This window comes from Fundulus heteroclitus, unplaced genomic scaffold (assembly GCF_011125445.2).
Source record: "Fundulus heteroclitus isolate FHET01 unplaced genomic scaffold, MU-UCD_Fhet_4.1 scaffold_46, whole genome shotgun sequence".
Taxonomy (NCBI): domain Eukaryota; kingdom Metazoa; phylum Chordata; class Actinopteri; order Cyprinodontiformes; family Fundulidae; genus Fundulus; species Fundulus heteroclitus.
In genome coordinates this window covers 321469-337335 of record NW_023396879.1, presented here as the reverse complement: position 1 = coordinate 337335, position 15867 = coordinate 321469, and the positions used below count along the sequence as shown (strand labels likewise).

The 15867-nt window shown below is 46.6% G+C and overlaps 1 protein-coding gene across 2 annotated transcripts in view; it reads right to left on the bottom strand.

The window, feature by feature from the left end:
- The window catches only part of LOC105920055 (phosphodiesterase 4D interacting protein), an 83970-nt gene that overhangs the window by 59010 nt on the left and 9093 nt on the right, over positions 1–15867 (bottom strand). Inside the window, exons 1-3 of one of the 2 annotated variants that reach the window (XM_036131815.1) lie at positions 14648–14716; positions 11845–11897; positions 9262–9329 (exon numbers count right to left, since the gene is read on the bottom strand). In XM_036131815.1, the coding sequence (XP_035987708.1) occupies positions 9262–9329; positions 11845–11897; positions 14648–14673 (147 nt within the window). In that variant the 5' untranslated portion in view covers positions 14674–14716. Of the gene's footprint in view, positions 1–9261; positions 9330–11844; positions 11898–14647; positions 14717–15867 lie in introns of those variants that run through there. The other variant, XM_036131816.1, reaches the window with a different exon arrangement.

The window sequence follows — 15867 nt, the reverse complement described above, 5'->3', positions numbered from 1 at the left end:
ACTAAAGCAAGCAGAACTAAGCTAAACTACAGACAGCTTAATTAAATCTAAACCAAGTCAATTTAAGTCAAGGAAGGCAAAATTAAACTCAGACAGCTACGCTAATGAAGGAAATTAAGTGGAATCGACTTAAATAAGTTAAACTAAACAATGCAGGGTAACTAAACTAAATTAAGCTAAAAGAGGCTAAGCTAAACTAAACTACAATGTTTTATTTAAGGAATATTTTCTTCTTCATTACTTCTTGGTCAAATACTAGTAACAGGTCCTGGAATAATTGTGAAAAAATAGTGAATTAAATAATATAATTAAAATGATAGTTTTTGATTTTGTAAGCCGTGTTTTCAGATAAAAGCATTTTAGGATCACTATGGTTGTATTTCTTAATTTCTAGAAATAATTTTGCTGTTTTTTTTTTCCAGACTAAAAGAAGAACAGATTGTTGACTGCTGGAAAATGCAGTTTGTGAAAGGCTCTTTGTCCGGCTGCCTGTTGTGTGTTTACGTCAGTCTGTTGAGTTCAGAGGGACTGAACCCGAGTCAGAGAGCGTCTGAAGGAGAACATTTAAACATCTTCCAAACTGTTGCTGAGCAGGACCACCTTACAAGAACATCTGGGTTATTGGAGCAGGAGCTCTGCATAAATAAATGATGTTAACTTTAGAGGATAAAGCAGAAATCTCAAAGAGGGCAGATTGGTTTGGTTTTGGGTTGATTGCACTGATCCAGGATGCATGCAGGCTGAGGCTCAGGTTACCAGGAGGGGAACATCTCCTGCGGACCTGTCAGTGATTCCTAACGGCAGAGATCCTGTAAATGAACACAGCAGAGGTTTCAGAGGGATGCAGCGGTGAACTGGCTGCATGTCAGCAGAACATTTCTGTGTGCGTCGGTGCTTCAGATGTGCTGGTTGGCCGAGCTGAAAGCTGAGCTGCTGCGTATTGATCTGCAGCCCGTCTGAGTGCAGCAGCTGAAAGCTGAAAGCTGAAAGCTGAAAGCTGACCCGTCTGCAGCCAGAAGGTCCATTAGCGCTCATCAGCTCATCCGCCGGATGCACGGCTAAACCAGCCTCATCCTGGAGGGATGGGGAACGGGTCGGGACACGGTTCTGAACGTACCAACACAGACGGCATCGGTGTATCCAAATATATCATAAAAATGTGTTCTTTATTATTGAATAAACAATGATAACATGTTGCTCTCATCATTTTAATGCTGACACTCCCAGTCTTTATGATTCTCAGCCTGTAAACACACCAGGGACCTTTAAATGAATCTATAGCACTCTGAGGGTCTGCAGCGATAGAAGGTCTAAAATCATGGAAATAATGCCAAATATTCCACAATCATGCAACCTGAGTAGTTTTCAAAATATTTACAAGCCAGAGATGTGGATAAATCAAACCTGTCGTGCATTAACTCGGATGGAGGTTAAATTGGGACGGATTATTTTATTTCGTGTGCAGTGAGACGGTGCTGAAGGGTTGACGTCATCATCCGGTGATTTGGAAACCGAATCGTTCTGCGTTCCACACCGACATCATTTATGTGGATAGTTTAGACCCCGCACAGCTTTGCAGCACATTAACTGTGTTTCCTTCAGAGGGAGAATTTTATTTATTCATTTTGGGGATCAGGGGATTAAGTGGTCAGTTGTTTGTCTGCCTGGTTCTCAGTCATCCTGGTCAGCAGCAGCTACTGGTTCTGATTACGCTCCCACCTTACATCCAGGAGTCTCCGTCGGTTCTTCAGGCTCACGGTGGAGCTCCTGGACCTGTGGAGCTGCTGTCTTTAAGCACACGGAGGTTCTAACTGAGATGGATCTGTTGTCAAAGCGTGCCCAGAAGTCCATTATGATGCTTTTATTTACACTCTGCTGTAGGATGGCAGCATTTATCCAGCGTTATCTGTCCGTTCCCATTAAATCCTTCCCTAAATGTTCAGGGCCAGAACCAAAACCAAGCTGGATCTGAAAACCTCTGGCAGAGGGAAAACAGCGGTGGTGCTGCTACGTTCTCAGGGTTCTAGCTGCTCTGTGCAGCTTTGGATGACGTTCCTTATTATTCCTTATTATCTGTCCCACCACGTCCTTTCTCTGTCCGTGCAGCTAATCAACAGGAGAACGATGATACGACCAAGTTCTCCACAGCTGCTTCACCTTTCTCCACCCAGGAACCACCACGCCTGCCTGGATGGACTTCTCCAGCATCCATCAGACTGTCTGGTGTGAATCTGAAACACTGAAGGTGTCAGCAGAGCCGTGCAGGTTCTGGCTGATGTTTCTGTCCTCCTCTGCGTTCAGGAACAAAGAAGGCCTGTTCAGTGGGAGATCGTTACGCAGGAACCAATTATTAACCCAGGAAGGTTCGCAGAGAGAGCGGCGGTTATTACCGGCAGTATCTTTCCAGCGTTTCAGCTTCTCTTGCCATCAGCGCTGACTCTGAATCAGCTTTGACTCGGTAATTACGCCCAGCATGGTTGTGTTTCTGCCCTCTGTGAGGTAACGGCACGTTTGTTGTCTTTGCTTTAGCTCCAGCCTCGCTCTCTCCGGCTTTTACTGCGTCTTAATTCAGCCAACAGCTTCAGGCTGAATTCAGACGCAGCGCTGCAACACGCTGACCTATTTTCAAACGCCACAACACAAACCAAGATAAAATCCTCTGCAGCGTTGGCTCCTGGTTCTGCTCTCCCAGAAACACCTCCATTACTGCCACTCTGCAAACGATAATCCATCTCTGACAGACGCTTCAAACCCTGTGAGTCTTTTCAGAAGTCAGCGCCGACACCGAGGGCAGAATAACAGATTAGCAACCCTAATTTGTCCTGAGGTTTTAATGGCTAAAATTATATGCAATCCTCCCCCATCTTCCATCAATCTAAGTGTTTCCGTGGTGGGTTTGATTTCACGTTTATAGGCGGCCATGTGCTTCCAATTTCTCCTGAGGACTAATAAAGACCATTTGAGAGAGGAGGCGTTCTGCCGGGCCATTCTTCTCTGTCGGGTTCTGAAGGCCTCCGGACGGCCGGCCTGTGGATGTTTGACAGCTACGAAAGCGCCGCGGCAGCTTCACGTTTCACCCGAGGAGCCAAATGTGGACGGAGGACAAAGAGAAAAAGGCTGAGAGTCGGCGGCGGCGGCCTGGATTCAATAAGTCCTGTTAAGATGAGAGGAGCGAGACGCGCTGCCGGTGTCAGCAGGACTTAAGGTGACGCGTCGGCAGAGACTCTAACCAGCTCCATGAGAGCCTTGGAGCTCAGCGTCCACGTCTGCGCCTCCTGTGGGAAACCTGTTGGCTACGCTGTGAGACGTTAAACCTGTAAACAACACGGCGTGTCGACGGGAATCTAAAGGTTTGTCTCAGAGAGAAAGAGATGAAGCTTCAGATGGATCCAGCAGAGGCAACATGAAGTAAGAATGTCTTCTCAAATTGATTCTCATCTTTAGCAGCTGCTTAATTGATTAATTAGTCAATACGAGGCTCTGATTGGCCTATAGCGGCCAATCAGAGCGACCGATCAGAGCAGAGTGTCGTTGACCTTCAGACCTTCTGCTTTTCCCAACAAACGCCAACATCACAGTTCCTGTAAACCGGCAGGATCGGGTCCGTTGGTGTTCTGACGGCTGTCTTGGTCTGCTGATCACCAACATGGAGACAAAGGAGGCGGAGCTCCAGACTAAAGAAATTAATCTATTAATATTGATGCAAATAAATTAATCTATTAATATTGATGCATCTGTAAGACGTTGAACTTTTTTAGCCGACAGTTTGAGGAGCTGGGGGGTTAAAGCCCAGATGTCTCCAGATGTTATTTATGCTTTATGTTGCTTTATAAGCTAAATTAACTTTTATTTTTACTTCAAACATATAAAACACAGTTGAGATTTGAAATGTTGGAACGAAGAAGTTAAGTTTGGGCTGCAGGACTTTTCTTTCTTTATCTGAGCTCAGGTTGTGGAGGATAAAGGTCCAGGAGGAGACGTCCCTCTCCTGGTCCTGGTTCCTGGTCTTCCCCAGTAAGACGTGCCTGGAAAGCCTCATCCTGATCAGATGCCTGAACTCCCTTTCACTCCATAGTTTAATGTGTTTGAAAAAATAGTCAAAAGATGCAGAATAAGAACTTTATGAGTTTCAAAAAGCTAAAAAAAGATGGAAATTCTAACCTAATTAATGTTGTTTTGTTGCAGATTTGCATCAAAATGCTTCAAATGCAGGAAACTCGTCCTGAAAGAACAGATTTATGGATAATGAAGCTGAGATGAGCTCCAGGAGGACCAAAGAGCTCCAGCAGCAGATTTGGCAGAAGGTAAGCGCAGCGGCATCTGCAGACAGGCTGAGGTGAAGAAGCCACATTTGTCCAAGAAAAGAAATGAGGGACAAACTGAAATCTAGCAGAAAGCCAACAGACAGATGATTGGTGCAAAGTTATCATCTCAGAGGAATCTTCTGAAGGCAGCGTAGAGCATGTTCTAATCATCCAAACACCAAGAAGTCTTGGTGTTTTTCCTCCAGCAGCAGATCGGCTGCAGTTCAAACGCAGCGTCAGGATTCCTGGACCGGTTCTGCCTTCGCTACGAGCCTCACCAAGAGCTCGTCTGCGATGTGACGCTAACCTGAAGAGACGTTCCTCACCATTACAACGTCAGATATCTGAATATGAGCAGCATCTGACGCTGGCTCAGTCCCAGCAGTGAAACTGTCCACATGGTTCCAGCAGAACCTCAGATGCTTGGAAAAGTGGACAGTTTTTATCAAAAGTATTCATACCCCTGCACCTTTTTCACATTTTGCCACATTTCTCCACTAAACATCAGGATAAGGAGGCACCAGAGATCACTGACAGCTACTAGATGGGGCTTATCAGCAGCAAGAAGAAAGCCAGAAGATCAGCAGCAACACATCTGCTCTGGTCAGATGAGACTTTCACTCTTTGGACTACATGCAAACTGCAATGTGTGAACAAACATGGTGGTGGCAGCATCATGCTGCGGGAGGACAGCAGGTCACCGCTGGTGTGAAGATGGATGGAGATAAAGCAGGAGCATCCAGGAGGAGAACCTGGTGGAGGCAGCAGGAGACCTGAGGCTGGGAGGAGGTTCTCCTTCCAGCAGGAGAACCAGCCTGAACCTGCAGACAGAGATACTATAGAGCGGTTTAGCTCAAAGCAGAATGGCCTAGTCAAAGTCCAGACCTAAAGTCCACTGAGAATACATGGCGAGCTGATGTTCCCAGATGTTCTCCATCCCAGCCGGAGCTTCTCAGCGAAGAAGAACGGGCAGAAGTTCAGTCTGCAGCTCGAGGAGACAAAGCCCACAAGACCTGCAGCCAGAGGAGGGTCTACAAAGCAATGACCCGGGGGGGAGGTGCACACCACACTTTTCAGATTTTTACTGGTGAAAACCTAAAGGAGCAATGAGGTTGAGCTCCGTCAGTGGACCAAACCAAGCAGGCCCTCCTCTACCTTCTCACATGTGCATAAATGCATGTGATAAAAACAGCCTCACCTTTTATAGCAGGATGCTCAGACGTTTGGTGGCCAGGGACCCTTTAGATTCCTCATGCTGATAGTACTCTACATGCGTTTCATGGACCCCCCAACCTGTGGGCCGCGGGCCCCCGGGGGTCCGGGGACCCCAGTCTGAGGGCCGCTGCTTTAGAGGAACATGTCTAGAGAAGTAAGTAAGTCATAACTTTATAACGCTGTTAGCAGGAGAACGTTTTGATCTGCTGGGGTTCTCTGGTGGTCCAGCGCTGCTCTGATGGTGGTATTTTAGGGGGAGGGGCTGAGCCCTGATTGGCAGCTGTTCATGAGCGCGCAGTGACCCGGCTATGTGAACAAGAGACTGGAGACCACGGTCCATCACAAATGTTCCCTTTGGTTCTTCACATCACTGTTTCTAGTTCTTTCTATCTAAAACAATGAAGTTTGGCTCATTGCTCCTTTAAAAAGCAGGAAGCCATTCCCCCGCTCCGCCACAATGAGGCGCTGCTTCGTGCTGCTCTGCAGGTCCAGGCTGGAGACTTTTAGATGTTTCCCCTGACGGCTGAGATTCTGCAGAGGATGAGGAGGAACAGGAATCAGGCCGTTCTAGGAGAGCAAACTGCTTTATGGTTTCATATTTTACATCAAACAATCGTTCCCTCTGATATAATCCAAGCTTTTCCAGATTCATTTCAGCTTTTCAGCCCCCATCATCTCCTGTCCCGCTGTTCTCTGATGGGGGGGGGGGGGGGGGGGGGGGTTAGGTCAGAGCCATAACTCCCCTGGCAGAGCTCCCAGAACCCATTACCCGGCACAGAAAGCAGAACCAGAACAAACGAAGTCCTCCAACACTCAGCAACACTTGATCCCGGCCTCCTTAAAGCGCCTCGTCTCCGTTTACGTTTGACTCGTGTCCTTTCAGCCGTTCTCCTTCTCCTCTGACGGAGAACAGCAACATTTGCTGCTTCTTTACATCTCAGGGCGCCACGACGGCCCAGAGGGTCAGACAAAAGGTCCCAACCAGAACAAAACTGCTAGAAAACAGATATTCAACAAGTGGCCATAACAAAGAGACGTTTAGACATTCATTTTTATTCATATTCTGTATTATTTCTGCTGTTTTGTGGATTTACCATAAAAAAGCCCAGAGGAATTATGTTTTAAAAAGAAATTCAGTGTTCTGGTAGTTTTTCTTACATTAATGTCGGGACATTTCAAAGTGATTTATTAATAGAAAAGAGAAAAGAGCTGGTTCCGCCCAACGCGGAGCAGGTCCAGAAATGTTCCCCTTAAAGTTAAATTAGAATAAATGTTACCCGTGGGTTTCTAGAGCTTGCCAAAGGAAACACGTGTTTATTTTCCTGTATCTACGGTGTCTCATGTAGGACATATGAGAGGTTAAACAGAACCTTCAGCTCCAGTTTGGGAAGGAAATTCAGAGCGAAGGAGCGTTTGGGCGTGTCTCTGTGCTGATTGGACAGAAACTGCGTCCTCCAGCAGCAGGAGACAGAAATAAGCTCTGGGGGACAAACTGGACGCCTGGAGATAAAACTGTGGCCACGGAACGAGTTTAAACCAAAAGGTTCCTGAATACTTTACAGCGTCTACAGAGCCAGACGTTCAGTGATGCTCACATTCAGACTGTGGTTGTGTAAAAGCTGTAAGACGGATCCAAACAGCAGTTCTGTCAGATAAAGCCTAAAATGTCAGAACGGTGGTTCTGTTGGGAGGTCTGACCCGGCTGTGGAGCTCCAAACAGAGCTGGATGTTAATAAACGGCGTGACACACCATCACTGAGTAAACTGCATGTTTTATGTGAACTTTTCCAACAGAACCGATGATAGACGGACCCAGAGGAGCAGATAAAGTGAATGTTTTAAATCTTTTTACTCTAAATGAGAATAAAACAGCTGAGGATGGTTTAAGGTGATATTAGGGCAGGAATCAGCCAAACACGCGCAGCAGATTCCTGCTTACCTCTGATAGGCTGCAGGAGCTGACTGCAGACGCGTTAATGCATCAACGCGTCCTGAGCCATTCTACACCTGAATAAATGCAGACATTCACACATCCCAGGACAGAGTGAATACGCCCTGTTAGGATGCATTAAAAAACATGAGTCAGCCTTCCACCGTCATTAAATGTTAAAACGCTTTGACTTTCACTCAATTTCATGATCTAAGTGTTTTTTCTGGCTGGTTTTACAAACATATCATGATCTGTGGGTGTTGTTTCACTTGTTTGTTCCCCTTCGTCTCCCTGTGGCTTTACTTTGTGCTGATGTCTTAGTTTATTGGGTTCTGCTCCCTGGGTGTTCCAGTTTATTCTCATAGGTTAATATTTGTTGGTTCCCTTTGATTAAATGTTTCCTTGTGTCTTATTTCAGCTCCTCTGAGTTAATTAGTCTCTGTCCCTGCTTACGTTCCTCCTCATTATCTCCTAATTAACACACCGGCATCCTGAGTCATTCTCCACACACCCCTCAGCGTTAAAAGTTCTCTGCTGGTCATTGGATACTCCGCCGTTACTTTGCTTGTTTCTCCATCCGTGCCCCATGCTATGTTCCCGTTGGGCTGCACAGATGTTTTTGCCTTTTTCTTGTCATTAAAATCCTTTAATTCATCCTGCTGCTCCCAACGTCGCACTGTGCTTTGCTCAAAAACCCACAGATTCTGGCCAAAGAGGCTCAAAGGCTCCTTAGACCCATGACTATGCAGCAAGACACCCAGGAATAATTACCTCAGTTGTGTCCCCATTAAAGTTGACGAAGCATAAGGATAATGCTTAATAATGAGCACCTGCTGCACATTATCAACATGTGGTGTGCAATGTGCAGAATGATGAAGGAATGCATGGCTGTGAGCACAATGTGTGCCAGTGTGACTCCATGAAGTGTAACTAGTTACTCAGCGGGTCAGTTACTCGCTAAATAATTAGCAGAAGCAAACGTCACGTCAGTCTTGGTCAAAACAGGCACATTTGGGAATGACGACACAACATTTCTACCAAAGTGTTACCTACACCTCCAACACAATCCTTTATTTAAATCCTTTATTTAAATCCTTTATTTAAATCCTTAATTTAAATCCTTTATTTAAATCCTTTATTTAAATACTTTATTTAAATCCTTAATTTAAATCCTTTATTTAAATCCTTTATTTAAATCCTTTATTTAAATCCTTTATTTAAACCTTTCAGCTGTTTTTGATGCACGGCTCACAGCCCAGGGCTGCACTTCCTCTGGGGGCGTCATCGGGTTAAAAAACAACTCAACCAGCTTTCTGCTGATGGGGAGAAACGCAGCTAAACTGGAGACAGCTTGCAATGACATCAAATAAGAGATTTGGCGTAGATAATATGGTCATAACAGCAAACGGCTAATAACGCTGAAGCATTCAGGGCCAGATTAAAGGCGTATTTCACTATCTTTAGAGGAATCTGTTGATATATTATTTGTAAGAACATGTTCTACGCTGCCCTGGTATTAAGAGCAGTTCAGACTGAGAGAAGCATCAAAACCAGCCGGACAGCTGCTGTTTTAAAATAAAACGTGTTTGGATCCTGCTTAGAACTGAAGGAGAAAGAAATCTGTGACAACAGTCAGCAGTAAAGTTACCGTTTGGCCTCATGCATTGTTTCAGTTGTAACCTCATCTTTCCACCTAACTGGTGATTAAAGACGAGCAGAGACACGCCCGGACACGCAGCTGCAGGCCGACGTTACACACAAACCCAACCCTGCTGAACATTTCACCACAAGCTAAATGAGACGCTTTCTTACCTGTTCGAACTCTCTGAGGCTGTGCATCTGGACCGGAGGGCCGGTTCCCGTCTCATCACATGAAAAATCTGAGGCAGACAGAAAAAAAAGCGTTTAAACAAGGCTGTAATTTACTACGTGGCCTCTGTTAGCTTCTAGTCTCTGTTTGTCTCTGCGCTCCCACCACATGCTTCACTGAATAACCTTTAAGGTTAGTGTAATGAAAAGCAAGAAAATATCAATAAATATTAATGAAAAGTCTGGAGTCCTCTTCCAGATGGAGCTTTCTTACTCCTCAATTAAATAACTCTGCATATAAATATATGTATTTATGGTAAAATGTCCAGGCTGAGCAGGAAAATGTGTCGTTGATTGTGATTTAACTGGATCTCCAGTTTGGAAATCTTTGAACAGATTAAAACGTTTCCTGGACAAAGATGGGAAGCATTCTGAATATTTCTGCTTCTACGCAGAAGAAAAGAGTGAAACGGTTCAGGGAATCTGGAGGAATTTCAGGAAGCAGCTCTGATCTACGATCCCCCAAACCCTAACCTGGACTCAAACTGGGATAAAAAATGTAGATAATTCCAGTTTATGTCAGGATAAAAGCAGAATTACTGCAAAATCAGAGCTGGAGTGACCCGACGAAGACGGCTGGAGAACACAGGAGCCAGAAATGAGGTGATTACCCCAACCTGCTGCACAATTAAGAGACACAATGACTGTTGACCCGCTTCATGGGCTGGTGTCCTTAATGTGAGACGTGAACATTAGAAATGAGACAAAAGGTCTCTAAAAACAGCTGATTTTTAATAAAGTTTTAATAAAAGTTACAACATGAATGCTGTAATCTGATCGTTATCTCTTAGAAACACGAGGAATTAGTGGATTAGATTAAACGACCTCATGCGCAAAATATGATAAAAACAAGAATGGATTTAATCACACACGGGGGGGGTAGGTACTTTGGGGTTTTTGTTGTCCAGTTAAAACAGACTGTTCTGGTCCTGATGGAGGTCCAGATCCCAAAGGAGACCGACCAGGACCGGTTTAGGAGAGTTTATAGTTCTAAAATCATGTAAATCTAATAAATTAAACATTAATAACGTGCTGCCATGAGTGACCCACACAGGAGGAGGCTCGTTAACGGGTACCACCGTCGGTTCTGAGGGGAAGGTTCTGCCGGCTCATCCTGGACCTGAAGGTCATTTAAATTCAGGTTTTCTGTGATTTATTTGAAGCGATTAGTTTCCAGGGCGGATCGATTACTGAACACAGAACTACTAAGATTCCCAGAAACAGGAATTAGATGTTATTAAGGATTTGCTCTGATCCCCCCAGGGTCATAATTATACATACAGGCTCACTAACTATTCACCCCCCCACTGGTATTTAAAGTGTTAGCAGTAATACCTGGTTGAGCATCCAGCATCATTTTTCCTAATATAATCTCCACTTCTTCATCAGGACGGAGGTCAAAGATTCAGGGAGGCTTTACCCAGAACCAGCTGGGATTGGTTGTTCTGGATCGTTGTTCTGCAGAACCTCCCAGCTCTGTGCGAGGTTCACTTTGTTAATACGACCCCACAGCATGATGCTGCCACCGCCATGCTCAGCCAGTGGTCTCAGGTCTGAAATCCTTCGTTTGACTTCTGCTAAAGTCTGCAGAACATAACCGGGTGGTTCTTGTCCAGATGAGCAGCTGTTAGCTCCTCTTTGGTCTCAAATGATTCCCCGTCTTTTCTAAACCTCCAGTTCTCCTTCTTAGGTCTTCCCTGAGCTCCTCAGACCTTCACATCCTCCTCTTCGCTCAGCGCTGCTGAACAACCAGAACCACACGTTGACAGTCGAGTTACGAGACACTGAGGAACCTCCAGCTTCACACAGTGATGTTTTTCTGAATATATGTACATATGTGAGCCTGTTATGTATAATTGTAAATCCAAATAACCTTTGCACATAGTTCTTATTTTTAAAATCACTGCAGCCTGGAAAAATGGATCAAATGAATCACTAGAAACCTGAAAATAGTTTCATAAAAACGTCCGACTACAAGCACTGAAGTTAAGATAAGAAAAGTCAGTTTTCCATTACAGGAACTTTAGGCTATTGTCTGGGATTTTAACGCCCCTCCGTGTGTTTTAACACAATTTTACTCAGTAATTTTAATTTCCTGGGTCCAAACGTCCCCAGATAAGCGGCTCTGGTCTGGCTTTCTTCTTTAGGCTGATTCAAGTAAAACAGGAAACACACAAATAACCCTGATAAAAAAAACTGCCAGGGTTTAATATCCCAGGACCTTTGGTGGAAAACTAATTTCTTACATTTTAACAGGTAATTACTTTAATGTAATGCTGGATGTCTCCGGTATATGTGAACAGGTCACCTAAAATAATAAATACACTAATTTTGCCTTAAAAAGTTGAGAACTGTGGAATAAAGGAGGATTTCCACAGAGCGATATAAACGGACTCATGGAGGCGTGGAGAATGTTCCCAGAACCAAACCCAGAGGATTTACTCCGTAAACAGAGGATCAGTCTGCAGCGTGAGGGAAAATCAGGTGTTTAGGCAACAGGAGGGGAAAGAGAGACAAAGTTCTTACCCATCATAGGTCCCACACTCCGTGGCCTGGCCCGGTTCTCTGCGGCGCCGTCCCTGAAACCAGAAACATCCATCAGACAGAACGTCCCATGATCTGATCTTCTTAAACGAAGCGCTTCCCTGCAGCTCCTCCTGCTCGTTTCCTGCTGTTTCCACCTGAGACGGAGGAGAATCCCTGCAGCAGCAACATTCCCAGAGGCGCTGGAGGAGGGCGGGGGGGTGGGGTGGGGGGGGGGGGCGCTGACCCGGCCCGGCAGCCAGCTCACATGCTGCTGGTGGAGCCTGAGTCAGCGCATGCTTCAGGTCACACCGCCATCACTCAGCAGAGACGGAGCCGTAAACAAAGGCAGCAGAGGGAGGAGGAGGAGGAGGAGGAGGAGGAGGAGGAGGTCTTCCTCAGCTGCTTATTACTGCCTGGATCACCGTGATCCAGAGGAGATCCAGAGGAGATCCAGAGGAGACTCCAGGACCTCCACGGTGGATCCACACTAACTACACATCACACAGAAACAAGTGTGGAGGGAAAAAGGCTCATTTTAGGACTTCACGTCTGTTTTCATACACAGAGAGGAGCAACAGGAGGCACCAGTGAGAAATGTGGAAAAACTTCATCAGTCTTCTTCCAGCTGCTCCTCTCAGGGTCACAGCAGAACATCTCACCCTGTCCTTTGCTCAACTACACCAACATCTCCATGAATCTCCTCTGGGGTCTTCCTCTTCCTCCTCCTCCTCTGCTCCATCTCAAATATCCTGCTTCCAACGTCTCTCTGCTCAGAACATCTCAGAACCATCTCGACCTTCACGAACACCTCAGCCATGAACCCATCTACGGCTTGGTGTACCTCAGGGTTCTAGTCTGGGTTTGCTCACCTCCTCTCCAGCACATTGTGAAGGTAAATCATATACTATCAGATCAAATCCACTTAAACGTCCCCTTAGGGCCTCAGGAGGTGTTGAACCAGCACAGCAGCTCAGACTGCATGAAAACCTGGACGGTGGGAAACTTTCTCCAACTACATGAAGATTAAAGTGAAGGTCTGGTCTGCATCCCAGGACCTTCAGCCTCTCAGGCCATCAGGGGAAACATGTGGTTCTACAACAGATGGGTCGTGTGGTTCCTCATTATCACTCATGAAACAACAAAGGTTCCCAGAACTAATCTCACCAACAGTTCTGGGAATTCTGATTAATGCATTTTTAAGCTGTACCACCAGGAGTCTGGACCCTTTAGCTGGAGCTCTGTGGACTCTGCTGAGCACTAACACATTGATTTGAGAGACGGTCTGGCGGGGGGGCCTGTCTCTGGTGTGGGGGGGGGTTCAGCTAACAGCGCTCAGTGGCGCCGCCCTGGAGGTAAACGTCTAAACAGGTTGAGTCCAGGATGTGTGGAGCCTGCAGAGGTGCTAGCTGCATTTTACCTGACCCTGGACCTGAAGTCCTGGATGGAGGGAAGGTCAGCCCTGACCATCCGCTCTGCAGACCTGATTGGCTGCTGCAGTTTGGACCGGTTTGGTTCTGTGGATGATCCAAACCACACAGTGATGGAGGAACTCAGGACGGACTAAATGAACCCAGTGAAGAAGGTCCAGAACTACAGGTCCATCTCAAACCTCCTTTATCGGTAGATTATAGAAAAAGCTGAGTTTCAACAATTAAACACCTTCTTAACAACGACCAGCCGCTTTGATGTTTTCCAGTCTGGTTTCCTCACCACAGTACAGAGACCGCCCTGATCAAGGTGCTGGTTCTGGTGGACCTCAGAACCTCAGAGCTGGTTCTGATGGACCTCAGAACCTCAGTGCTGGTTCTGTTGGACCTTAGAACCTCAGTGCTGGTTCTGGTGGACCTCAGTGCAGCATTGATGCTGTTGATCACTCCATCCTGGTAGAACATCTGGAGAACTGGGTCGGCCTCTCTGCTGCAGCTCTCCACTGGTTTAAATCCTACTTAAAGGACTTTTAGTGTCAGCAGGTAACTTTACATCAGAGACGACAATAATCACATGTGGGGTTCTCCAAGGTTCCATCCTGGGTTCCTCCTGTTCTAGATCTACATGCTCCTCTAGCTCAGATCATAAACATCATCAGCTACCATCACTATGCAGACGACACACAGCTCTACATCACCATGTCACCAGGTGACTATGAACCAGTTCAGCCTCTGAGGAAATAGAAGAAATCAATGCAGGAGGAGACAAAATGTTCTTTAACTGAATAAAAACTAAACTGAAGGAATAATTTCTGGACCAATAGAGGAGAGATCCAGAGTTAGCTCACAGCTTCAGCTGCTTCAGCTAGGAACCACTGATTCCTTTAGTTCACAGAAAACTGTAAAATTGCTGAAAGCCTGAGTTGCTTTAAGCCAAGATTAAAACATGTTTAGGATTGCCTTTGAATGTTCATGTTTTAGTTTTTAGTCCATCTTGTCTTATACTGGATCAGACCTGCTGCTACTATTCCTCTGCAATCTGCTTTTTTCTCTGTTCATATTGAGCACTTAATAAACGTGTCTTGCCTCATGGTGTATGTAAATATGTGGTCTGAGCTGTAGAGATCGAGTCAGCTGGGATTTTACAGCTGTTAACTTTTAGCTCAGTGGGTAAAAACAGTTAAATCCTGGAGAATCAGAGGTGAATGCCTGATGAACCCAGAAGAGGCAGGAATGCCGGCAGTGAGCAGAGACAGAGGCTGTTTGCTTTGGAGCGAGTCAACAGTCGCCCTCAGAGCGCCTCGTTATGTAACGCTGCATTCACCGCACAGAAAATAACTTTTAGCATTTTCTGATTTAGAAAGACACATGCTTACCGTCCCCGGTAAAGGAATCCACTCATGTTTCAGCTGGACGCCCCCAGACAGCCACAGACCCCCCCCCCACTGCCCCCCCACAGCCCCCAGAAAGCAGCAGCCTCTGCTCAGGGATCTCCTCAGGTGACCAGACGCCTCTGCAGACCTGAAAGCGTGCAGCTCTCCGTTAGCGCTGGAAGGAGGACTCCTGACCCAGGATGGGGGTGACCACGGCCCCAGAGGAGCGAGCGGAGCACCCAGGCTGGGCTCCCTGTGACGTGGCAGCGGAGCAGCAGGGAGAGGAGGTGGACAGCACCGGGGAGCCGAGGTTCAGAGAGTCCCTGGTTCAGCGTGAAAGAGCGATGTGTTCCTGCTGGCTGCAGCAGGCAGTGTGAGAACATGTACACAAACCGCACCGACGTCTTTCCACTGGAACAGACACGCATGAGACAGCCGAACTCTGCCTGTGATTCACACTGAATGCAGGGTGGAGCCCCCCCCCCCCCCCACAGGTGTGTGAGCGACCTGTCTGAGCAGGTAAGGCCAGGAATGTCTCTGATCTCAAACACAAAGCTGTTTCATGTTGTTTTTAGTCGTGCATAAAAATAACCCCATCCCAAACAGAGGCCATTGTCCCCGTCCTGGAAGAACAGTCCAGAGCAGCTGCTGCGGCTGGATTCAAACCGACAACCCGCTCAGGATCAAAGCGCTGCTCGGGTGTGTCTGCCCACATCTGAGGGATGAATCCAGCAGCTCCAACAACAACGAGCAGCGAAGCTTCGTTTCATGACTCAGCATTTCTCCCTGTGGATCAGTGGTTAGCGCTAATGGCTCACAGCGAGAAGGTCCCGGGTCCGAGTCCCGGGTCCGAGTCCCGAGTCCGAGTCCCGGGTCCCGGGTCCGAGTCCGAGTCCTAGTCCCGGGTCCGAGTCCCGGGTCCGAGTCCCGGGTCCGAGTCCCGGGTCCGAGTCCGAGTCCCGGGTCCGAGTCTATGAAATTTGGTATGTGCTTTTTATGTATGACAACAAATAAAAGCATCTTATCTCTTTTTTTTTAAATGCCCCATAAACCTTAAAACATCAGGGCCGTTTGAGTCCAACAACCACGTCACGTTGTCCAGACGCTGCAGCTCACACTACGTGAAAAATGTTTTTTTGGCGGTAAAATCTCGAGGCTAACGGCAGCTTTATGCTAGCACTCTGCTAGCACTCTGTGGGCGTCGCCTCCGTTTGGCTCCTGCA